Genomic DNA, 24,090 nt, shown 5'->3' with positions numbered 1-24,090 from the left:
TTTGGGAGGGACACAAATATTCAGTCTATAGCACTCTCCGTGGGCTACCAGGCCTCCACTCAGGAGCCTGGCTGAGCTTGTCCCCTGCTATCCTCTTCCTTGATGTGATCACTCCCCACTTGCCTCCTGGTTGGTCCTCTAACAGGCCAGGCACACCTCCACCTGAGGGTCTTCATAGATCCCCTCATCTCTGCCTTCACATCTTCGCTCAAATGCCACCTTCTCAGAGCAGCCTGCCTACCACCTCATTTATTTATTTTATCTTTACTATTTTTATTTATTTTTTAAAATTAAATTCTATTTTATTTTCTATTTGAATTTTACTTTATTTTTTTAAAGACCACCCCATTTAAAACGGCGACCTCCCCACTGTGTCCCAGCACTCTCTGCCCTCATCCTCTGCTGTATTTTTCCCCATCGACCTTTGTCACCATCTGCGTGGGTTTCCTGTTGTCACGGTAACAAATGACCACAAGCTTAAAACAACACAAATTTATCCTCTTACACTTCTGGAGGTGAGAAGCCCAAGACAGGCCCACAAGGCTGTGTTCCTTTTGGAAGCTCAAAGGCAGAATCTGTTTCCTTGCTTTTTCTACCTTCCGGAGCTGCCTACATTCTTAGGCTTGCAGCCCCTTCCTTCACCTTTAAATCCAGAAGCATGGCATCTTCTTGCTCTGACCTCTTGCCTCCCTCTCATAAAGATCCTTGTGATTATCTTGGGCCCGCCTGGATACTCCAGGACAATACCCTTATCTCAGGATCCTTAACTTGATCACATCTGTGAAATCCCCTTGGCCATGTAAGGTGACATATTCAGAAATTCACAGGGATTAGGATGTGGACATCTTTGGGGGGCAGTATTATTCCACCTACCCCACCTTCTGATAAACCACATTGTACTTCTTTATTTGTTTATCATCTATCCCCGTGAGGATTTGGACTCCTTGAGGATTTTTGTCCGTATCTTCAGTACCTAGGACTATCTGTGTCTAATAGTAGATGCTCAATAAATATTTTTTGGAATGAACATCTGTTGTTTTGGCCACGGCTTTGTCTGCCTGTTCGTGAAATATGTACTGCCAGCAACAGCGGCTCTGTTTGAAAGCACCTACCCACTGTGTGCCAGGCAGTGTCAACCGTGCCTGGGGTGGCTTTGGGGAGTGCATTGGGCAGCCCCCCAATGCAGGCAGCCTGATGGGAGCTGCATTTTCCTTCCATCTGCCATTGTTTTCCAGGCTGCTGCAGTGCAATTTGATTTAATTCTTTGATGTTTATCAGAGTCCTGAGGTGGAAGCCTTGGTCCCGCCCCGCCACTCCAGGAGATGTCTAGAAAGAGCCTTGTCTCTCTCAGATTTGAGCAGAGATTCATCTTCAGTCTCGCAAATGGTATTTTGTTACCATGGCAACCGAACTTCTAAAAAAACGGATGTCAAGTAACATGCGGATCCCAGTACTCATGGCAACCGCCATTCTGCATGTTTTGGGGAGAAAATGTGTCTTGTCTCCTTCCTGCCTGTGAGTCGAGGACGGGAAAGGTGAGCTTGGCAGTAAGAGGTTTCCTTCCAGAATTGATGAGACATTGAGATTTGGGGCAGTAGCAGGTCAGAGGCTGGACCCCTCCCCCAGTGTAAAAGCAGCTCTTTTCTACAAAGTCACATAACCAACGCCTTCCGCGCTGCCCCTTCACGCTTGGAATGACATCTGTCTTCTGCCCCTCGTGTCTTTGATGTACAAACCTCTGGAGACTTGCTTGGGTTCTACCAGGGAGATACATGGGAACACACACACACACGCACACACACGCACACGCACGCACACACGCGCGCACACACGCGCACACGCACACGCACACACGCACACCCCTGCGGGCTGAGGAGCTGACATATGTAGGTATCACTTTTCACCCGTTCTTGCATTTATGTGCTCATCGATTCAGTCATGTGTCCCCTCAGTAAATATTCACTAAGAGCCTACTACGTGCCAGGCCCTATGCTGGGGCCTCGGAGGCAAATAGGACATGATTCAGGATGTGATCCCCATTCTCCAGTCCAGAACCTTACAGAGGAGATAAGTAAACACACAAATTACTCTGCAGCTTGAAAGAAAGAGGCGTGCATAAGGCATGGGCAGGAAGGGAGTGATTAACTCTGGCGGAGATGTGGGTGGCGGTGGAAATCGAAGAACCCAGCCTTGTTTTAAATTCTTTTACAGAAAAGATTGGCCAATTTATATACATTGGAGGAGGATTTAAGACAAGATCTCTAACAAGTTTCTCAAAGGCATTTTTCACTACGTACTCCATTGCCTCTGCTGAAGAGGTACATTTTCCCCATTATAATGTTTCTGAAATCAGGATGTGTTTTATGATCAAGTATATATTCAATGAAATATTCCTTTCCCTGCTCCCAATTAAATTGATGGTGTGTCTTAGAATCAAGGAAACACAAGATTTCCCTTTTTCCGTCCCCAATATTCATTAGTAACTGAGCCTGAGACCTCGGAGGATCTTCTTGGCCTTGGACTTCTGCTCACATTTCTTCTCTGAAGAAAGGCAGCCGTTGGACTTCCCTGGTGGCGCAGTGGTTAAGAATCCACCTGCCAATGTAGGGGACACCGGTTAGAGCCCTGGTCCAGGAAGATCCCACATGCCGTGGAGCAACTAAGCCCGTGCGCCACAACTACTGAAGCCCATGCACCTAGAGCCCGTGCTCTGCAACAAGGAAAGCCACCACAATGAGAAGCCTGCATGCCGAAAGGAAGAGTAGCTCCCGCTTGCCGCAAATAGAGAAAGCCTGTGCGCAACAACGAAGACCCAATGCAGCCAATAAAAATAAAGAAAGAAAGAAATTTATTTATTAGGGAAAAAAAAAAAAAAGAAATGCAGTCTTTCCCATGAGAGACAGGGTATGGTTCCAGTTAGAAGGATTTTGAGGGGCTTCTCTGCACGGGGTGGTAGATTAGTTCGTGTTTAAGAGGGTAGGTTCTGGAGCCGCACTGCCTGGGTCCACATCACATCCAGGCTCCGTCACTTTCTAGCTGTGTGGCCCCCTCGGAGCCTCTGCATCCTCACAGCAAGGCTGTACTACTACATGCCATCAGGGCTGGCGATCCTTCCATTTGCCCATTCTGGAAAAACCAAACGCTGTACACTGAACACAACAAAGCAGAAAGATGAGTCTGCTGCAAGGCTTTCTTCCTGCGAGCTGGAAACGCAAGGCCATGGCAGCAGTGAGTTCCAAGTTCCTCACGGACTAAGGAATTTCTGCGGGGCTAAATGCTGAAGATATTTGGCTTTTTCAACTGATTGGTTGCCTTAGTGGTTTTTTTTTTCCTCTCAGATTTGAGTCAGAGATTCATCTGCAATCCTCTCTAGCATGTGGGTTTGTTATCTCTCTTCCAGTCTTTTTTTTTTTTAAGATTCTTTTTTTTAGAATCAATTAATTATTTTTGGCTGTGTTGGGTCTTTATTGCTCCACGCGGGCTTTCTCTAGTTGTGGTGAGCGGAGGCTACTCTTGGTTGCGGTGCGCAGGCTTCTCATTTTGGTAGCTTCTCTTGTGGAGCACGGGCTCTAGGCATGCAGGCTTCAGTAGTTGTGGCATGCTGGCTCAATAGTTGTGGCTCGTGGGCTGTAGAGCGCAGGCTCAGTAGTTGTAGCGTGTGGGCTTAGTTGCTCTGCAGCATGTGGGGTCTTCCCAGACCAGGGATCGAAGCTGTGTCCCCTGCATTGGCAGGCAGATTCTTAACCACTGGGCCACCAGGGAAGTCCTCTGCTTATATTTTGTAATTACCAGTTAGAAACATATTAGTTGATCAAATTAGCCAAATACATTTAAACATTAAAGAGCATATCCTGAAGAACACAGACAACTGGGTCAAAGCCAGTGTGTTTCTGGGCTAAGAAAGTAAACTGTAGCCCATTTCACAGCTGCCAACCACTGGCTTGGTTATAACACAAGCTATGCATTAGGGAACATGATTGTGTTGGTTATAACTTGGTCAGGCATCATTTGTAATCGTCTCAGAGCTCCTGTCACTCTGACTTGTATTACGGTTGGTGGAATTGACACAGAATTCATTCCTGCTTCCTCGGGTAACAGTGCCCAGAACAGTCCTTGTTGCATAGAAGGCACTCAGTGGACATTTGTTGGATTGAACTGAGCAGCGCCTGATCTCTGGCCACCCCTCTCTTGCTACATGTCTAACAGGAGGTATGTCACTTCTTGGCTAGTCAGTGTTTTTCCTCCCCTGGCTTCAGTGATTAGCTCAGAGATGGATATGTGACCCAAGGCCGTCCATGAGACTCAAATTCCTGGACTTTTCTTGAAACTAGTGGGAAAGAAAAGTCCTCTTCCACTGGGGTTGCAAAGCTATGAGGATGTGTGTCTGGGGCTCTCAGAGGCCATTTTATGACTGGCTCCCGGGGACTGACTGTCAAAGAATGGAACTAACAGAGGAGTGAGACAGAGGAAGGTGAGTCCTGATTACGTTGATCTGAGTCCCCGCAGGCTGGTGGCGGGGGCAGCTGTGGCTCATCCTGGGGACGTAGACTCTGGCTGCAGCCATATTTGGGAGCGCTGGGCACTGCTGCCTCCCTCTAGTTCTTTAGCAGGAGGACCGCGCTACCCAACCGCCTGGGGCGCCAACGCCGAGACTCCTCAGGCCAAACAACTAACTGGGTGGGGACACAGCCCCTCCCATCAGCAGATCAGCTGCCTAAAGACTTCCTGAGCCAGCCGTGTTGCCTGCAGACACGCCCCTAGACGTGGCTCTGCCCACCAGAGGGCCAAGCTCTATCCACCAGTGGGCAGGCACAGGCCCTGCCCTTCCGGAAGCCTGCACTAGCCCCCAGACCAGCCTCACCCACCAGTGGGCAGACACCAGACAGAAGAAAATCATGATCCCACAGCCTGTGGTCCCTACCCTGGGACCAGCTGGGCTCCAACCCTGCCCACGAGCAGGCCAACGCAAGCTTTGGGACACGCTGGACCCCATACCCAGCTGTGTCAGGCACTGGTCCCCCTCCTGCCAAGGATCTGACACAACCTCTGGGATCCCTGGGCCCGGCAGCCAGACTCCAAGACTCAGCTCTGTCTGCCGGTAGTCCCGCACTAACCCCAGGACCTGGTTTCATTCACCCGTGGGCGGGCAACAGCCCTGGAGTCTCGGGAACCCTGCTCCACCCACTGGTGAGCCAGCACTACCCTGGGGCCCTCTAGGGTTCTGCAGCCAGGTTCCTCACGACCAGGCCCCACTACCCAGCAGCCAGCAGCATCCACACAAGGCAGGGCCTGGCAGCCAACGGGGCTAGGGGCCAACCAAGCCTATCAGACCACCTGCACAGACAGCCCACCACAAAAGAAGGACCCGGGCAGCCCTCTTAGAGGGCACCCCTAGAGCACGTAGCTTGGGTGACGAGAGGGACACGTAGGACGTCTCCTACAGAGGGCCACTTCTCCAAAGTCGAGAGACGTAACTAACCTACCACATACATAAAAATACCAATAGCAACTTAGACAAAATGGGGCGACACGTGACCATGTTCCAGATGAAGGAACAAGCTAAAACCCCAGAAGAAGGACTGAGTGAAGCGGACACAGGCAATCTACCTGGGAAAGAGCTCAGGGTAATGATTGTAAAGATCATCAGAGAACTTGGAGAAGAATGGCTGCCCAAAGCGAGAAGTTAGACGTTTTTAACGAAGAGCTGGAAAATATACGGAACAACCAGAGATAAAGAATACAGTAACTGAAGAGAAAAATACAGCAGAAGGAATCAACAGACTAAATGATACAGAGGAACAGATCAGTGAGCTGGAAGACAGAGTCGTGGAAATCACTGCCACTGAACAGAAAAAGGAAAAAAAGAGTGAAAAGAAATGAGGACAGTTTAAGAGACCTCTGGGACAACATCAAACGCACTAATATTTGCATTATAGGGGTCCCAGAAGGAGAAGAGAGAGAGAAAGGGCCTGAGAACATATTTGAAGACATAATAGCTGAAAACTTCCCTAATCTGGGAAAGGAAACAGTCACCCAAGTCCAGGAAGCACAGAGAGTCCCATACAGGATTAACCCCAAAAGGCACACACCAAGACACATTGTAATCAAAATGACAAAAGTTAAAGAGAGAATATTAAGAGCAGCAAAGGAAAAGCAACAAATAACATACAAGGGAACTCCCAGAAGGCTATCAGCTGACTTTTCAGTGGAAATTCTATAGGCCAGAGGGAGTGGAACAATATACTTAAAGTGATTTGAGTCCCTGGATCCAGCCAACCCTGAGCTTTTCAGTTATCTGAACCAACATGTTCTATTTTTTCTTAAGTGTATTAGTTTTGGGCTTTTGCACTTGTCTCTGAAAGAGCCCTCATTAATGCAGTTAGTCTTTATAATCTGTGTATCTGTTAAGATGCTCTTGGTGGTGGTACCTACCTATGGCCAATTCACTGAGATTACACAATGAGGTTTACTATCTCATTGACAAGAAGTTCAGGAATGGAGTGCCTTCAGGCACAGTTTGATCAAAGCTCTGGCTCCCCTTCTCTTTGATTTTATTAGCCTTGCCCTTTTCCACGTATTGGTCATGGTGGCAGCAAGATGGCTTCAACAGTTGCATTACATCCAGAAACATTTGCCAGAGGAAGAAAAGGGACCATCTCTTTTAGTCTGTGCTTAGTAAGAGAAGACTTCCCTGAAGCCCTTCAGCAGACCTGCCACCCCAGCTCATTGGTCAGAACTGGATCACATGCTCATTCCCAAGCCAATCCCTGGCAGGGGGAATGGGACCACCATGGTTGGCTGGGGCTGAGGCCAAGGTCTGCCTCCCTGCAGCACAGGGTCCTACAGCAGGTCCTACATTTATCGTTTCCTCTCCAGTATCTACAGTCTGGTTTCTCTTTACGTTCAGCCCCACCTGCCTCATGCAGAGACAACTCCCTCCCATCTTGAGGAAAAGCTCTTCATGCGACCTTGCATCCTTTCCAGCCACCATGTTCTTCTCCTTCATTCCATCAGAATCAGGTGGGCTCATGACTGGCAGAACTCAAAGGAAGGGACTGAGTTGTGCAGAGGGGCTCTATATTCAGTCTCTTCCTCAAAATGGACAAAGGCTCGAGAAGGTGGAACCAAGGCCAAGGAGGTAAAGTGTCAGAGATACAAGATGGCAGTAGACTCCTTGGGAGGTAATGACTTCTCCACCAAGGGAACTATTCAAGTAAAGGCTGGATGACCCTCTCTGGGTCAGTGTAGAAGGGCTTCTCCTATTGGGAGTGCATTTGGATTGAGTTTGTTCATTCATTCATTTATTTATTTATTCAACAAATATTTATTGAGCACCTGCTGTACACTGGGTACTGAGCTAAATACTGAGGATGCAGCAGTTAACAAGACAGAAACAATCCTGGGATCATTCAGCTTAGGGGTTAGCAGGGGAGATGGACCTTAAGTGAATAATTATACACATAAAAATATAGTTACAGGTATTGTGGGATGACCCTCAAAGTCCCTTCGAATAAAAGATTTATGACTTTCTGTGTAAAATGCTTAGCTCAGTGCCTGGCACATAGTAGGTGTTCAGTAAATGTTACTACAATTGCTACTCCCTAACCATGGCGCCTATGGCCTTGTTCCCCTCCTCCGAAGCTCTATAGTATTTGTGTCTGAGTCGTACTCATTTGCCATTCAGCCATAGTTTTATTATTAAACTTTGAATTTGTTTATCTGGTGACTACAGTAAACATTCCCCTCCCCGCCCAAAACTATAATATTAACCTACCAAATGACGCTGAACAGATTCAACTGGTTAAAAAACAAGAATTGTTCACATTCATCCACTTCCTTCCTATGTTTTGCAAGCCAAGAACACAAATAGTAATTAAAAGGAAAAGAATTCCTAATATATCTACAGCACTTTCCCACACATCGGCTCATCTGGGCTGACAGCAGTCCTGTGCAGAAATCGGGAATATTATCCCCCTTTTCCAGATGAGAAAACTAAGGCTTAGAATGTCAAATGGTTTTCTAGTACCTGGGGAGGGAACTGTTTCTTCCTCCAATTTTCAAGAAGCTTGAATAGAACCCCTGCTAGAAGACACCTGGGGAATCATCTACTTCTGTTTTCCCATTTTACAGATGAGAAACTGAGACTCGGGAAGGTGATGGGACTTGACAGTAATCACGTGGCTAGTAACTGGCAGAGCTGATGTAGGGCTCAGGACCTGACTCCCAAGCCTGTCCTAATTCACGCGTCCCTAATACACAGGGTGATGGTCCTTCCCACTGACCAACAGGTGCTGTTAATAATTAAGGGTGGGTGGGTGGTGGGTGTGGGTGGATGAGGGGTCAGGGTGGGGCGAAGGGTGGGAGTGAGGAGAGGGATAGGGAGGGGCATCCTGCATTTCCCAGGTGAGGCTGGAGGTGAAGGTAGTCACAGGGTCTAGGGCTTACCTGGGCCCCTGGATACAGCCCAGTGTGAGGTCACAGCCTTAGGGCTCCCCTTAAATCTCCAGCCCCCCGTCATTCCTTCATCTCCCTTCCCTAGGCCCTTCTCCCTCCGTTGCCCTCAGCAGCCTGTGCTCTTGGTGCCACCTTGTGGCTAAAAGTATCCACTGCGGCATGACTGCACCCGAGTCCGGGAAAATCCCAGAAATCACAGAATGTGGAGACGAAGGACCCTTAGAGATTATTTTACAAATCGTTTCTCTTTTTCTTGGTGGACTCCTGTCTTTCAGATAAGTTTCCCAAATGTATTGTTATTGACTAACTCTCTGAATAGGAGTAACGTGTGTGATTCAGGGAAGGAAACGACTCCTGTTAATCACCGTGTAGTTTTTAGGGCCAAACAACATGAACGAGATAAAAGTCGGTATAGTTTAGTACTTAGGCATATAGCTCTGGAGAAGGACGAAGCTGGGTAAACTCTGCCACTTCACCTCTCAGAGTCTCAGTCTTCAGCTTCACTTCAGTTTCCTCATCCGTAAAATGGGGGTAAAAATAATACCTAACTACTTTGTAGGGAAATGGGAGAATGGCATGGAAAGCACAGTGCCTGGCATACCACGTACAAAAATTAACTTGTGTGATGCACAGCAAAGTGGTTAACATACCAGATCCTAAGAGTTCTCATCACACGGAGAATTTTCTAAAATTATTTTTATTGTATCTATATGAGATGATGGATTATAACTAAACCTATTGTGGTCATCGTTTCACAATATATGTAAACCAAATCATCATGCTCTACACTGTAAACGTACACAGTAGTAGATTTCAATTCTTTCTCAATAAAACTGGAAAAAGAAAAAGAAAAAATTAACTCAAAATGGATCACAGACCTAAATATGAAACCTAAAACTATCAAACTTTGGGGAGAAAACATAGGAGAAAAATCATTGTGATCTGAGGTTAGGCAAAGATTTCTTAAATACATCACCAAAAGCATGGTGCATAAAAGAAAAAAATCGATAAATTGGACTTCATAAAATCAGGAACTTCTGCTCTTCAAAACACAAAGAGCATGAGAAGTCAAGTCATGGTGTTGAAGAAAATATCTGCAAATCACATATTTTGCAGATATTTTCCAAAGGACCTGTATCCAAAATATACAAAGAACTCTCAATAATTAGAAAACAAAACAACTCAATTTTTAAAAATTGGGAAAAGATTTGAGCAGATACTTCACTCACAAAAGTATGTGGGTGGCAAATAAGCACATAAAAGATGTTTGACATCATTAGTTATTAGAGAAATGCAAATTAAAACCACGATGAGATGCCATTACGCGCCTATTAGCATTTTACAATCGGAAGACTGATTATACCAAATGTTGCTGAGGATGTGAAGGACTTGGGACTCTCATACACTGCTGGTGGGAATGTAAATGGTACAAACATTTTGGGGAACGTTTGGGCAGTTTCTTAAAAGTTAAACATACATCTGTCAAACAGAGACACAGATGTAGAGAACAAACACATGGACACCAAGGGGGGGAAAGTCGGGGTGGGGTGGGATGAATTGGGAGATTGGGATTGCCATACATACATTACTAATAAGAAAAAATATCAAATTGTACACTTTAAATATATGTAGTTTATTGTATGTCAATTATATCTCAATAAAAGTTCTTTAAAAAAAAAAGTTAAACATGCATTTGAGATATGACCCAGCCATTCCTATCCTAGGAATTTACCCAAGAGAAATGAAAGCATTTGTCCACACAAAGACTTAAACATGCATGTTCAAAGCAGTTTTATTTGTAAGAGTTAAAAACTGGAAACAATCCCAACGTCCATTAACAGGTCAACGAATAAACAATTTGTGATGTATTCATACAATGGAACATTATTCAGCAATAAAAAAGGGATTAACTATTATTGACACATGCAACAATATGGATAAATGTCAAAATAATTATTCTGGGTGAAAGAAGCCATAAAAGAGAGCGTACATACCATGTGATTCTATTTATATGAACTTTTAGAAGATGCAGACTAACTTACAGTGCCAGAAAGCAGATTTGTGGTCACCTGAGGATGAGGTGGAGTTTAAATCATTATAAAAAGAAAAGGGTCTCTCTGAGACTCTGCATGAGGTCAGGGGGCATTCCTGCATAGTATCCCTGGGTCCTACCATATCTGGGAGAGTACATTGCATGGGTTAAATGCTCATTAAAAATATGTTGACATTTGATAATTCCTAATAATTATTATGTTAGGGGCTCTCCCAAGGGAAAGCTCTGGAAGGAAAGTGAATGACAGCCTGATGTGACTATTAACACTTTTTCTATTTTCTATTTCCTTTGGCACACCTGTGTGGCAACATCAGCGCAGGATGCCTGCTTTCAAATCTGTCTGGTGCCTGGACCCTGCCAAATGTCTCACTGGAATGGACAGCCTATGAGGGCATTTACCCAGTGACTTGGGACCTCCCTGGCGGTCCCGTGGTTAAGACTCTGCGCTTCCACTGCAGGGGGCGCGAGTTTAATCCCTGGTCGGGGGAACTAAGATCCCACATATCGCACTGTGCAGCCAAAAAAAAAAGTTAACCCCAGTGACTCATAGGGAACTTTTGCTCCTCTGAGAGGAAACCAACAGCCTAAGTCTGGAGCTCAATGCTTCCGGGGTGGCACTGTCCTTAGTGACCCCATCTCTCCCAGGTTTGCTCTCCCTAGATTCTCTGCCTAGTATCTTAGGAACTTACCTCACTTTCTCTAAGTCAGAGGCTCACCTTTAACTTGTGATTCAGTGAGGACAGCCATTCTGAGCTGGGAATGGTTCCCTAGGGACATCTGGCTGCAGCTGAAATTGCCCGCTTTCATCACTCCTAACGAGGTCCACATGACGTAAACTTCAAACTGTTCCAATAGGATCGTGCTCAGCCTGGCTAATGAAGGATTTCAGCCTTTGACAAAAAGAAAAAAAAAAAAGGCAGAGTTATTTAAAACCAAACTGCTTTAAGAATGACAATCTTTTATAGAAAACAAACTTATGGGTAGCATAGAGGAAAGGCAGGGGAAGGATAAATTAGGAATTTGGGATTAACAGATACACATTACATATAAAATAAACAACAAGGATCTACTGTATAGCACAGGGAACTACATTCAATATTTTATAATCTATAATGAAAAAGAACCTGAAGAAAAATTGATACATGTGTAACTGAATAGATATAAGAATAGACATATATGTATACCTGAATCACTCTGCTGTACACCTGAAATGTTGCAAACCAACTATAATTCAATTAAAAAAACAATTAAAAAAAAGAAATCTGGTGTTGGACCTCCCCCTCCCCCTGAAAAGAATGATGGTCTTTTTTTTTTTTTTGATGGTCTTTTAATAAGCTCCCAAGGAACTTGCAAAAATACTGAATCACTATGCTGTACACCTGAAACTAACATATTGTAAATCAACTACACTTCAATTACACATAAAAAAAGTTTCATTTAAGAATGACAGTTTTGGGGACTTCCCTGGTGATTCAGTTGTTAAGAATCTGCCTGACAATGCAGGGGACGTGGGTTCAACCCCTGGTCTGGGAAGATCCCATATGCCGAGGAGCAACTAAGCCCATGTGCCACAACTACTGAGCCTGTGCTCTAGAGCCTGTGAGCCACAACTACTGAGCCCACGAGCCGCAACAACCGAAGCCCGCGCACCTAGAGCCCGTGCTCCGCAACAAGAGAAGCCACCGCACTGAGAAGCCCGCGAACTGCAGTGAAGAGTAGCCCTTACTCGCCACAACTAGAGAAAGCCTGCGCACAGCAACGGAGACCCAATGCAGCCTAAGTAAGTAAATAAGTAAGTAAGTAAGTAAATAAATAAATAAAAGAATGATGGTTTTGTAATGAGCTCCTAAGGAACCTATAAAAGGGCCTGGAGAATATAATGAGAGGGCCCCAAATAGTCAGAAACCTATAAACAAGGACCCCTAGCAGTGGAGACTCTCCATTGGTTTTCAATTTTATGGCCTCTTTTTTGTGCTTTCCTTTGCTGTGATCTAAGGATACAAGAGCTTTGATGATTAAAAAAAAAAAAACAGATCATGCCCTGCTGGTTCTCAAACAGCTTTACTAGATTCCATCCTCAAAATGATGAAATTAAAATTTTTGGTTTGGCAATTAGGGACCTACAGGATCTGATCCCAACTTTCCTTTTCAATTACTTGTTCCCTGCTCTCTGTCACATGCCCCGGGCTCAGACTGAACCCGTCAACTCTTGGTAGCTTTGCACTTTGCTCACCTTGTTCCCTCTGCATGAAAAGTCTTTCCCAATCCCATCCCTGTCACTCTACCCTCCATTCTGTTTACAGAACTCAAATTCTTTCCCACTTGAGGAGAGTAAGCCACACCCCTCTACTAGAGGCCTTTGTTGCCCTAATTCCATTGGACCTGGGATAATACATAACTCTGCCCCTGTCTGCTTCTCCATAGACCCTAAATTGCCAGAGGGCTGAGCCTGGTTGTATATGGTTATCTCTCCTAGTGTCTAGCCCAGAGCCTTGGATGCAGGAGGACTTTGGTTGCAGAGTGACTGGTGTGTTCATCTTCCGCTTTTTAAAATTCAAGTTTTACTAATTTGAAACATGCCATACACTCACATTAAGAAGTACAAAAGGTGAAAAGTCACTCTATCCTCTAGCCACCTAATTCCCTTTTATGGAAACAACCAATATTATTTTATTCAAACGTATGTATTCTTCCTTTTTGGAATAAAGGAGATCACATTCAAACAGTTTGCAGTTTGCTTTTTCACTTTGCTATGCTCATACACACATGTATTTAAAAATTGTGTAACCAATTGACTATTGAAAACATTTAGGTTGTTTTCGTTCTTTTGTTATTAAAACAATGCTGCAATTTATACTGTATGTTTGTCATGTTCACATGTGTGAGTATCTACATAGGAAGAACTTCTAGAAGTGGAATTGTTCAGTCAGTGGGTGTGGGCACTTTTAATCTTGGTCAGCATTGCCTAATGGTTCTTCATAAAGAATCGGTGTCTCTGTCCCCACATCTTTGCCAACACAATGTGTTATCAAACTTTTTGACAAATTTTATTTTTAAAAAATAGTTAGATCTCATTTTAAGTGTGGCTAACAAATTCATGACCATCCCTTGGGTTGAAAATCATCAAAGGCATATAGGAGTCTTGACAATCTGGAGATTCTAACCCTATGTTCATAGAGTGTAATTCTTGTTTGACTCCTAGCATAATTAAGGAATGAGGTAGGAAAATGTCATGGATAGCCAGCTGCTTTAATAAGGAGATTTTACCTTTGCAGAGCAATTTACAGCTTTTAGGTGCATTTTACATACATTGATTTTGGCCAATGGGTACATTTCTGTATTTTCAATTTAAAGCAGAACCTGTAGGAGACAGCTGAGTGAACACGTGCTTTGCAGGTTGATGTTTTGGATAAAATTTTGGGTATCTCTTGTTTATTTTATGAAGGAGATCACTATAGAGGTCAGAAAACACTGAAATCTGCTCTGTAGCTGTGTTCTGAGGATTAAGTAGTATGATGTTCATAAAACTTTGTCACAGTACCGGACAGGTAACAGGCACTAAATAGCTGTAGCTGTAATTATCAGTTAAGAAAATATGTTGTAATATGTGGTGATGACAGATTAAGGAGTTAACAGTACTTTGGCACTATACCCTGCCCTCTTGGAGGTAATAAGCTCTGTTGTCCGGCAAATTCCTCTCCAGCACTTATTAGCAGTGTGACTTTGAGCACACCCCCTAACCTCTCTGGCTTGTTTTCTCATCTGTAAAGTGGCAGAATTAAAGCCAAGACTCGAGGTTTGCCCTGAAGCTTAAATGTGTAATACTCATAAGTGCTTACGAGACATTAATTCTCTTCTTTCTTCCCAATCCAATGGCGGAGTCATCGAACAACCCATCAAACAACAACCCCAGGAAACCGGAAGGACTGAAACCGTGACGACGCGGGCGATGCAATTATGGCTGATGCGCCGGTGTCGAAAGCGTCCTGGAGCTATCGCTCAGGTTCCCAAAACCTCTCCCCACACGCGAGTGGGGAGACCCTGCTCCAGCCGAGGGAGCTGAAGCTCAGCAATCACCCCTGCAACACCGCCTTCCGGTCTCTTCTGCCCCGCCTACTTCCGGTTTCGGGTCTTGCGTCATCTCCGGGCGACCGGCTGCGGGTTTCCGGGAGGGACCGTCTGGGGGGTGCCGTTCCGGGTGAAGGGAGGTGGCGGGAGGCGGAGGGCGGGGTTCGCGCGTTGCGGGGCTTGACCTCGGCGGCGTCTCTGAGCCCAGGGCTCGGCTCAGCCATGGAGAGCGGAGGGCGGCCTTCGCTGGGCCAGTTCATCCTTCTGGGCACCAGCTCTGTCGTCACCGCCGTGCTGTACTCCGTGTACCGGCAGAAGGCCCAGGTCGCCCAAGAGCTCAAGGTCAGTGCTGGAGCCCGCCTGGCCTCAGCCGGTCCTCCTGCCCGGGGTCGTGGTGAGCCCCGGATGCGCGATGGGCCGCTGCACCCTCGGAAAAGATCCAGGAGAAGAAACAGGCTCTCAGAGGGTATCACCCGACCGGTAGACGGAGGAGCTAGGATCGGAGTTCGGGTCTCGTGTTAACTGCTTCACTGCTCGCTTTCTCCTAAGCCCCTCTCATTACTCATAGTGAATCTTGACTTCATTACTTTATCCGACAAATCTTTGTTGAGCACCTGCTATGCTCCAGGCGCTGAAGATATCGCGTGGGTAGAACAGACAGAAGTCCCTGCCCTCATGGAGATTCCATTCTAGTCCAGCCAGCCAGACAATAAACGGGTCAGTAAGATGGTGTGACATGGGGATAAATATACTACAGAGTAATGCAGGGAAGAGAGGAAATGGAATGCGGAAGAAAGGGAGGTTTGCTCGTTTAAATAGGGTGACAGTTGAGCGGAGCCCAGGAGGATTTGAGGCGGGTGGTGCAGATGCCTGGGGAAGAGCAGTTGAGACCTAGGGAACAGCAAATACAGAAGCCCTAGATTGACCCACTACATAACCACTCAGCTGCTTGCTTCTACAGGCTCTGCCTTTTTATATTATAGCCGTTTAAAAAATACCACTCACTTTCCTGAGCTGCACTTTACAATTTACACAGCACATACCCATCTTGGTTTTAATTTTTCTTCACACTGATTTCTTGGGGTAGTTAAAAATGACACCTCCAGATTGCATATCAAGAAATCGAGACCCCAAGGAAAGGTCTATACAGCTAGTCAGCTTAGGTCTTTTGATTCTGAGTGTAGGATTTTTTTTGTTGTTGTTGACCACATTGTTCTATGGTGAATGTGTGAGCGGCCCATGAGAGATGGACCGCATCAGGTCACAGATGGCATCTTAGTTACCAAGGAATTGAATTTGTGGTGTGAATGACATTCTGGTGAGATTCCAGCTGCCCTCTTGTTTGGTTAAGTAAATAAGTTACTCTTGAAGTGATAGGCTATGATTGTAACTGAGACTTCACTCTGTGACTCTGAATCAAAAATCACTCTGTGACTCTGAATCAGAAATCACAAGGCATCAAGTTGGCTGGAGGTGGGATCCTTTGAAGCAGTGAACACTGCAAGATCCATCTTTGGGTGACCTTAAAAGCTTTGCCAATTAGTTCCTAAATGAGGATGAAATAGTCCTCTCCTGGAAAAGCAGTTGGGACTGCTAACATTTTACCTACTATTTTCTTGATCAGATTACAAAACTTTTAGAGTAGTGTTTGTGTTTTATCCTTTTGCATCTCTCATAGTGATGGGAATGCATATTTATCACATGCGTACTATGTGCCAGCCCCTGGTCTGAATTCTTTCACACCTTAAGTTTCGTTTAATCCACATGAAAATCCTCTGAGGTTGTTTTCCCCACCTTTTACAGGTGCTGAAACTGAGACTCAGATAAATTAAGTTGCTCAAAGTCACAGTAGATGCATTGAAGCTTGATTCAATCCCAGGTCTTTCTGACCGAATTCCCCCACCCTTCCTTTTTAAAAAATTTAACCGACTCTCCTGTGGTGGCTACTTTACTAGCTGTGTGACTTTGGGCAAATCACTTCACCTCTCTGAACCTCATTCTCCTTATCTGTAATTGAGGATAATACTGTCTACCATATAGGGATGGTATGAGCCATTAAGTGGGGTTATGCATTTAAAGTGCTTTGCAGAGTGCCTGGAATGTAGCCTATATAAGTGCTTATTTATTCACTAATGTATTCAAATATGTACTGAGTGCCTGCTATGTGTCAGGCACTATTCTCAGCACTTGGGGGACAGCAGTGAACAAGACCAACAAGGTCCTAGCCCTCCTAAGTTTAATAGAATAGTTCAGTGGAGGGAGAGACAGAAGATAAACGAGTAAGTAAACTGAGTATTCATTGTTTTTTTTTTTGTTGTTTTTTTGGCCGCACTGTGCGGCATGTAGGTTCTCAGTTTCCCGGCCAGGGATTGAACCCGAGGCCCTGCAGTGGGAGTGCTGAGTCTTAAGCACTGGACCACCAGGGAGGCCCTGTTATTTATTGTTGTTGCCATTGTTTTTATTATCTTCACAGTGTACGTGGTTAATGAATTTTTATTGACTTTGCTCTTGCTATTTACTGTGTGGCAGTGGCTTAAACTTAGAGTGACCTTAATATGTATCCACTACCTCCTCACCTCTTTAGAGGTGACTTATCTGGCATCCTTAAGATTTGTTGATGGAGGGGACTTCCCTGGTGGTCCAGTGGTTAAGACTTCCCTTCTCAGTGCAGCGTGGTGGGAGTGGGGGGAGGGTTCGATCCCTGGTCGGGGAGCTAAGACCCCACATGCCTGGTACCCCAAAAAACCAAAACATAAAAACAGAAGCAGTATCGTAAGAAATTCAATAAAGACCTTAAAAATGGACCACATCAAAAAAAAAAAAAAAAAAAAAAGATTTGTTGCTGGAAATACCTGAAAGCAGGAACTCTCCTTCATTCCTCCCTGTTTCCCTAGCTGCCAGCACAGTGTCTGGCTCAGGAAGTGCTCAGTGGTTTTATTAATTTCACCTTACTTTTGATGTAGCAGTAACAGGCTTGGTTGGTTCCCAAGCACAGCAGGTTGGAAACTGAATCGGAAGGGTTGGAGAACGGGATTGTGAGAGGAAGGTAGGAGCAGAGGTAACTGTGCTCGCCTGATTATGCGAGGGAAGAGGGGCACGCTGAAAAGTAAAAGCATAGCGTTTGGCACCAGTTCACAAAGCCTTGCCCTAGTACGCAAAGGCATTCCTTTATTATAATGTCTGATGCACTGCAGTGGTCCCCGACCTTTTTGGCACCAGGGACCGGTTTCCTGGAAGACGTTTTTCCACGGACTTTGGGGGTAGGGGGGATGGTTCAGGTGGTCATGTGAGCCATGGGGAGTGGTAGGGGGAGTGATGGGGGGAGCAGCGGATGAAGTTTGGCTCACGCCCCGCCTGGTGCTCACTTCTTGCTGTGTGGCCCGGTTCCTAACAGGCCATGGACTGGTACTGGTCCGTGGCCCAGGGGTTGGGGACCCCTGTGATGCAGAGCATGGACCGACATGGGCCCAGTGATGATAATACCTACCATTGCCCGAGCCCCTACCGTATACTGGGCACTAGGTTAGGAGCTCTTACACATAAGCCCTTTGGATGCATGGTTCTGTGTTGTCAGGAAGAGATCAAATTACGTTCAGTCTTTGGTATGCAAATTGATTAATACCTTTTATATATTCATCTTAAAAAGTTAAAGTGAAAGGGAGTGTATGTTTGGCTAACTGGAGAGAGTGTAAGTGGCACCCCCATTCCACGGGTGGCAGAGGTGAGGCGCTGCCCCATGCCTGTTTATGTGGTAAAAGTTCTGGGACATGGCTTTGGAATCTGATTCTCCCTAATCTCTGTTCTGCCTGATTTCCTTAGTCTCTCAACGTGAAAAACATAGTCTTTTTCTTTTTGCATTTGTTTGATTGAGTCAGTTTGATCTGTTGTTTCCATTTAGGGAGCCAAAAGAATCCACTTGGGTGAAGAGTTAAAGAGTATTCTTTCCGAAGCTCCAGGGAAATGTGTGCCTTATGCTGTTATTGAAGGTATGTTTATTTATTGGTAAAATGAAAAAGAACTCCCTCTTCTAAAAGTTTGATAAAGATCTTCTTGGCTGACATTGAGGGCCTTTTGTAGCCTTGGAGCAGTGGTTCAGATCTTGGACTTTGGGGTCAGAAGGACCTGAGTTCCTGCTGTGTGATCTTGGCGAAATTACACAACCTTTTCAAACCTCCATTGTCCCATCCTGTAAAATAATTCCTACGTTACAGGGTTGTTGTAAAGCCTAAATGATGTGCTTCACGTGAACTGCTTAGCAGAGTGCCCATAAAGCGTAACTCGTGGTGATAACTTTTTCATCCTTTTGATTAACTAAACTAACTCAAACTAAAAACAAAATTTAGATTACTTTAAAGGAAAGGGCAGAACAGAAATATTTCAGAAATAAAATGATTTGTTTCCATCTAGGAGCTGTTCGATCTGTTAAAGAAACACTTAACAGCCAGTTCGTAGAAAATTGCAAGGGGGTGATTCAGCGGCTGACGCTTCAGGAGCACAAGATGGTGTGGAACCGCACCACCCACCTTTGGTGCGTATCCTTGCTCTGCGGGCCCAAACCTCATGGGTGGGCAGCATAAGTGCTGGCGCCCTGGCCCTGTTTCCACGTCTTCAAGCTTTTCCTGAGACAGGGCAGAGACCAGTCTCTCAGTGCTGCTGCTGTTCTTGTGCGAGGTCTGAGGACCTTTTCCATTGCATTCACCTGGGTGTCTTGTCCCAACGCAGATTCCTGGGCTCCGTTCCAGACCTACCGAGCCAGAATTTCTAGGATAGGGGACCTGGAGTCTGGATATACACACTGAGGTTTGAGAAGCACTGATTTGTGGCGTGAATTAATGATTTCGGTGTCTGTTAAGACAGTTTCATGCTATCCCATGGAATACCATTTTTCCAACTGATCCTAGGGGGGTTTGTTTTGGATTTTTATTTTAACTTTTACTGTGGTAAGAACACTTAACCTGAGATCTCCCCTTTTAACAAAATTTTGAGTGCAGCAGTACAGTCCCGTTAACTACAGGCACAAGGTTGTGCAGCAGATTTCGAACTTCCTCGTCTTGTAGCACTGAAACTTTATACCTGGTAAACAGCAACTCCCCATTTTCTTCTTCCCTCAGCCCCTGGCAACCACTGTTTTACTCTGTTTCTGTGAGTTTGGCTGCTTTAGATACCTCATGTCAATGGAATTGTGCAGTATCTGTCCTTCCGTGACTGCCTTAGTTTGCTTTGTTTAATGTCCTCCAGGTTTACCCATGTTGTCGCATGTGACAGGATTTCCTTTTTTTTTTGTTTTGAGGCTGAATAGTATTCCCTTGTGTGTATATACCACATTTTCTCTGTTCATTCATTGGTAGACATTTAGGTTGTTTCCATGTCTTGGCTGTTGTGAATAACCTTGCAGTGAACATAGGAGCACAGATATCGCTTCCAGAACCTGGTTTCAGTTCTCTTAGATATACTCTGAAGTGGGATTGCTGGGTCATATGGTAGTTCTGTTTTTAATTTTTCTGAGGCATTTAAGATAAAATCGATCTGTCTTACAGGGGCAAAGGGAAATAGACCGTAGAGGTGCTCTCTGGCGGTATTTGTTGCCCACTGAGTCACCAGAGAACTTGAAAGTCTGAGCTTCCCTCTTCTGAGGCTCCGGACAGTTGTGATTTTTGTGGTATTCTGCCACCTGCTCCAGACTTCATCCTGTCCTCCTGGCATCTAGGTGATCTCCACCCCTGCCTGGGTGTGAGGTGTCTGCCATTCTTTGTTTTATCTTGAGTTCTCTTATTCTCGTAGGAACGACTGTTCCAAGATCATTCACCAAAGGACCAACACGGTGCCCTTTGACCTGGTGCCCCACGAGGACGGTGTGGATGTGGCTGTGCGGGTGCTGAAGCCCCTGGACTCACTGGATCTGGGCCTGGAGACAGTGTACGAGAAGTTCCACCCCTCCATCCAGTCCTTCACGGATGTCATCGGCCACTACATCAGTGGGGAGCGGCCCAAGGGCATCCAGGAGACTGAGGAGATGCTGAAGGTGGGGGCCACCCTCACGGGGGTGGGCGAGCTGGTCCTGGACAACAACTCCATCCGCCTGCAGCCCCCCAAGCAGGGCATGCAGTACTACCTGAGCAGCCAGGACTTCGACAGCCTGCTGCAGAGGCAGGAGTCCAGCGTCCGGCTCTGGAAGGTCCTGATGCTGGTGTTTGGCTTTGCCACGTGTGCTACCCTCTTCTTCATCCTCCGGAAGCAGTACCTGCAGCGGCGGGAGCGACTGCGCCTCCAGCAGATGGAGGAGGAGTTCCGGGAGCAGGAGGCCCAGCTGCTGAGCCGAGCCAAGCCCGAGGACAGGGAGAGTCTGAAGAATGCCTGCGTCGTGTGCCTGAGCAACTTCCGGTCTTGTGTCTTCCTAGAGTGTGGGCACGTGTGTTCCTGCGCCGAGTGCTACCGCATCTTGCCTGAGCCCAAGAGGTGCCCCATCTGCAGACAGGCGATCACCCGGGTGATTCCCTTGTACAACAGCTAACGGTCTTGAGGCCCCACAGTGAGCCCTGCAAGGGATCCCTGCCCCCCTTCAGGGATGCTTATCTCAAGGCCTTTAGGAGAGCAGCGACGGGCTGGCTGCCATTGCACGGCCCCGGCCACGGAAGGCTGCCTTTCCCATGTGCGGGGGACCTTTTCTAGCACCGACCACAGACTCAGTCCCTCCCTGGGGCAGGCACGGGGTTGCCGTGTCCCTTTCCTGGAGCCAGGTGAGCATGTATGTGGCTGAGAACAGCTCACTGCTCAATTATCAGAGTCAGCGGCCTCCAGGTTTTCTGTTCTGGTGTCTTCTTGTCCTTTCTGGGGAGGTATCGGTTCCTGTGGACTTGAGCCTTGAGTGACTCGGCCAGAGGGGAGGCACGGTTGCCTTGTGGAGCTGCCTCTGAAGAGACGGTCACTGTCTTCCTCCCCTTTGCTTACACCCCGGGAAAAAGTTGTCAGGCTGGACGTGTCACTTGAGTCCCTTTCCCTCACCTGCTGGCCTCCTGCATGTGCACACACATGTGGCAGGACAAAAGGAAGTGAAATTGCGCATCTGCCCTCTGCCTAACAGCGTGGGCCTCTGGTCAGAGAATGGAGAGAGGTCATGTGCAGGGGCACTTGGAACAGTGCCTGTTCAGTGATCCCTCGTGGTGGTGAGGATGGGGCTGCGTAGCTGCAGCCCTCCTGGGGCCACCACAGACCTAAAGAGAGGCCGCCAGAGCACGCGTCCCACCCTAACTTGGAACTCCCGAGGCCTGAGAGGGCCAAGGGCTGGCTCTGGTTTTCCTAAAGGAAGCAATAAGGACACTGCTGCCCCAGCCTTGGGCTTTCTTAGCTTCTCCAGGCTAACCCTAACCCCACCTTGGAAAGGTCCACATCCCGTGGTGTAATCACACCACGCCTTCTCACAGTACCGTTCACCCCTCACCTGTCCCGCTTGAGTGTTTGAGTGTAGAGCAGCGGGGAAGCCTCTCTCATGGCCTCTGAGTACCCAAGGTCACGTGCACGGCACTTTCTTCTCTCTCTGACTTTGAATATCCATGCCCAGATCCTCCTTTGTGCGGGGCAGGTGGGCGTGCTCTCGGGGCTGACGTAGGTTCTATGCAGTGTCCAGCGTGGACAGCACAAATAAAACACCTTATAACCAAATGTTAGCTTGTTGCTTTGGACAAGAGTTCAGTGGCTTCCCCGGGATGGGATTGAATCCTATTACCTGGAGGCCTCGTGTGTCCTTCCTCAACTGCAAGGTGGTTTGGGGCTCCCTCTGGTGGGTGCAGCTTGGTGATGCTGAAGCAGGCGGTTGGGTGGGGGAAGTCTCCGGCCAGCCTGAGAGGGCCACCCTGGAGCTATGCCCGCAGGTCACGCCTGGCCTCGCTAATAGTTGTCTTTGAAGAAATCTGTCCTGACATCCTGAACACGGGCAGTGAGACTTTACCTGTTGAGAGAATGGCACAGACGTGGGGTGTTGGGGACAGCAGGGAGGACACTGACATATGTACTAGATGCTCTTTCAGACTTTAATTTCATAGTAAGTTGACCCTCACAAGACCCTGCAGGCTTTCACGGCATCTCCTCCTCAGATGAGGAAGCAAGCCTGGAGAGGGGATGTTCACTGGATCAAGGGCACATTTAAACTGTCGAGGGCACATTTAAACCCAAGCTGTTCGCTGGGTGAGGAGGAGCGCATTTAAACCCAAGCTGTTTCAGACTCCTGACCCTCCTGCTCACCAGTGGTTGGGCTGACGAGTCCCTCATTGCTCATAGGGGCACCCCACACAGTGCTTGTGCCTCACGTTAGTGAAAGAGGCCATGCTGTGGAGGAGGAGGCGGACGTGAGAATCCACTTGCCCACTGTGAGTCCTGTCCAGGGAGGTGGTGAGACCCTGGCTTTACATACAGGTGTCAGGGGCGGGCAGGATGAGGGCGACTAATGGGGCTGACCTCTGAGCATCTCAAAAGCATCTGCCCTTTTCCTGTGTCCTTTCAGCAGACGCTTTGAAAGAGGGTCCAGGTTTTAGAGGATGAATGAACTGCTTGTGTCTGTAGGGGTGGGGGCATGCTTATGTGCTAATCTATCAGAGTTCAGCCCTTGGCATAGATTTCATGAGTAAATCTGATCAAGTGATTGAAAAGCAGAAAAGGCAGCCTGCCCTTACCCCAGCCCTACTCAAACCCCTGGCAGACTAATTCTTCTGTCTCGAGTGTTCCTCCAAACGGAGTTGAGTTACCCATGGTGGGAGACACAGGAGCAGCGTACCGTCCCTGCCTCAGGAAGTGGCAGCTGGTCGGGAACACAGACACACACGTGCCTGGATTCCAGATCTGAGGTCTGCGCTCAGTCCTGGCCCCATGCTCTCCATCACCTGTGCTAGTTCCCAGCTTCCATTTAAGGAGCCTCATCGCCAGAGAGTTGAAGGGGCTTAAACTGATCTGTTGGACCGAGGCTGGTGGGGGCGGGGCGGGGGGGGGGTCACTGGGAGATAAGGAACTGACCATGGGATTGTGAATTTCAACTCAACCCTTATGTAGCCACTTTAATCTTAGGCAGACAGCATTAGGCAGGGATCTCTTGAGTAACTGCTCCTGGTGTTTTGAAATCTGTGCAAGGCATTGGATATGTGTGAACGCTTGTAGTCCTACAAAATGGGTATTGTTTCCCCCACTTTACAAGTGAGAACAGCAAGGTCCAGCAGGGTTACATTTTACCTACAGCCGCACATCATCAGGAGTCTGGCAGCGTTAGACTCTACAGATGTCAGGTATATTTCTAAGATTTAGGGCGAACCAGCAGGGGAGGCTGTATCACCATTTTTGCAGCTTATGTGATTTACTCAAGGCTATCAAGGTCTGACTATAAAGCCCTTTGCTCTTAATCACACTGAACCTGAGAAGCTAAGAAAGAAAACTGTCCAAGAGTAAGTGTTATAGACTGTTATAGACACAGCATTTTCGAAGCCAGTCAGTACCTTGACAATCACCAGTCATGCCCCTGGCTTTACACACCA

The 24,090-nt window shown here is 46.8% G+C and overlaps 1 protein-coding gene and 1 long non-coding RNA gene across 2 annotated transcripts; one reads left to right on the top strand and one right to left on the bottom strand.

Moving 5' to 3' along the window:
- Positions 1 to 10,385: 10,385 nt before the first annotated feature.
- On the bottom strand, positions 10,386 to 14,513 carry LOC130858161 (uncharacterized). The gene is made up of 3 exons (XR_009055007.1): positions 14,347 to 14,513; positions 11,224 to 11,397; positions 10,386 to 10,523 (listed from the first exon to the last, which is right to left on the bottom strand). It is a non-coding gene; the product is annotated as an uncharacterized LOC130858161 (long non-coding RNA).
- Positions 14,514 to 14,669: 156 nt separating this feature from the next.
- Positions 14,670 to 22,226, top strand: MUL1 (mitochondrial E3 ubiquitin protein ligase 1). The gene is made up of 4 exons (XM_057710894.1): positions 14,670 to 14,917; positions 18,474 to 18,561; positions 18,983 to 19,103; positions 20,357 to 22,226. Exons 1-4 carry the CDS (start codon positions 14,798 to 14,800, stop codon positions 21,084 to 21,086), a joined length of 1,059 nt encoding a protein of 352 aa, XP_057566877.1. The 5' UTR covers positions 14,670 to 14,797; the 3' UTR covers positions 21,087 to 22,226.
- Positions 22,227 to 24,090: the final 1,864 nt, after the last annotated feature.

The sequence above is a fragment of the Hippopotamus amphibius genome, chromosome 1 (genome assembly GCF_030028045.1).
Source record: "Hippopotamus amphibius kiboko isolate mHipAmp2 chromosome 1, mHipAmp2.hap2, whole genome shotgun sequence".
Classification (NCBI taxonomy): Eukaryota; Metazoa; Chordata; class Mammalia; order Artiodactyla; family Hippopotamidae; genus Hippopotamus; species Hippopotamus amphibius.
This window is presented reverse-complemented; position numbering and strand designations above follow the sequence as displayed.

Coding starts and splice junctions, on each gene's coding strand:
- MUL1 (XM_057710894.1), top strand. CDS start 14,798: ATGGAGAGCGGAGGGCGGCCTTCGCTGGGCCAGTTCATCCTTCTGGGC. Junction 14,918..18,473: donor AGGTCGCCCAAGAGCTCAAG/GTCAGTGCTGGA, acceptor GTTTCCATTTAG/GGAGCCAAAAGAATCCACTT. Junction 19,104..20,356: donor AACCGCACCACCCACCTTTG/GTGCGTATCCTT, acceptor TTATTCTCGTAG/GAACGACTGTTCCAAGATCA.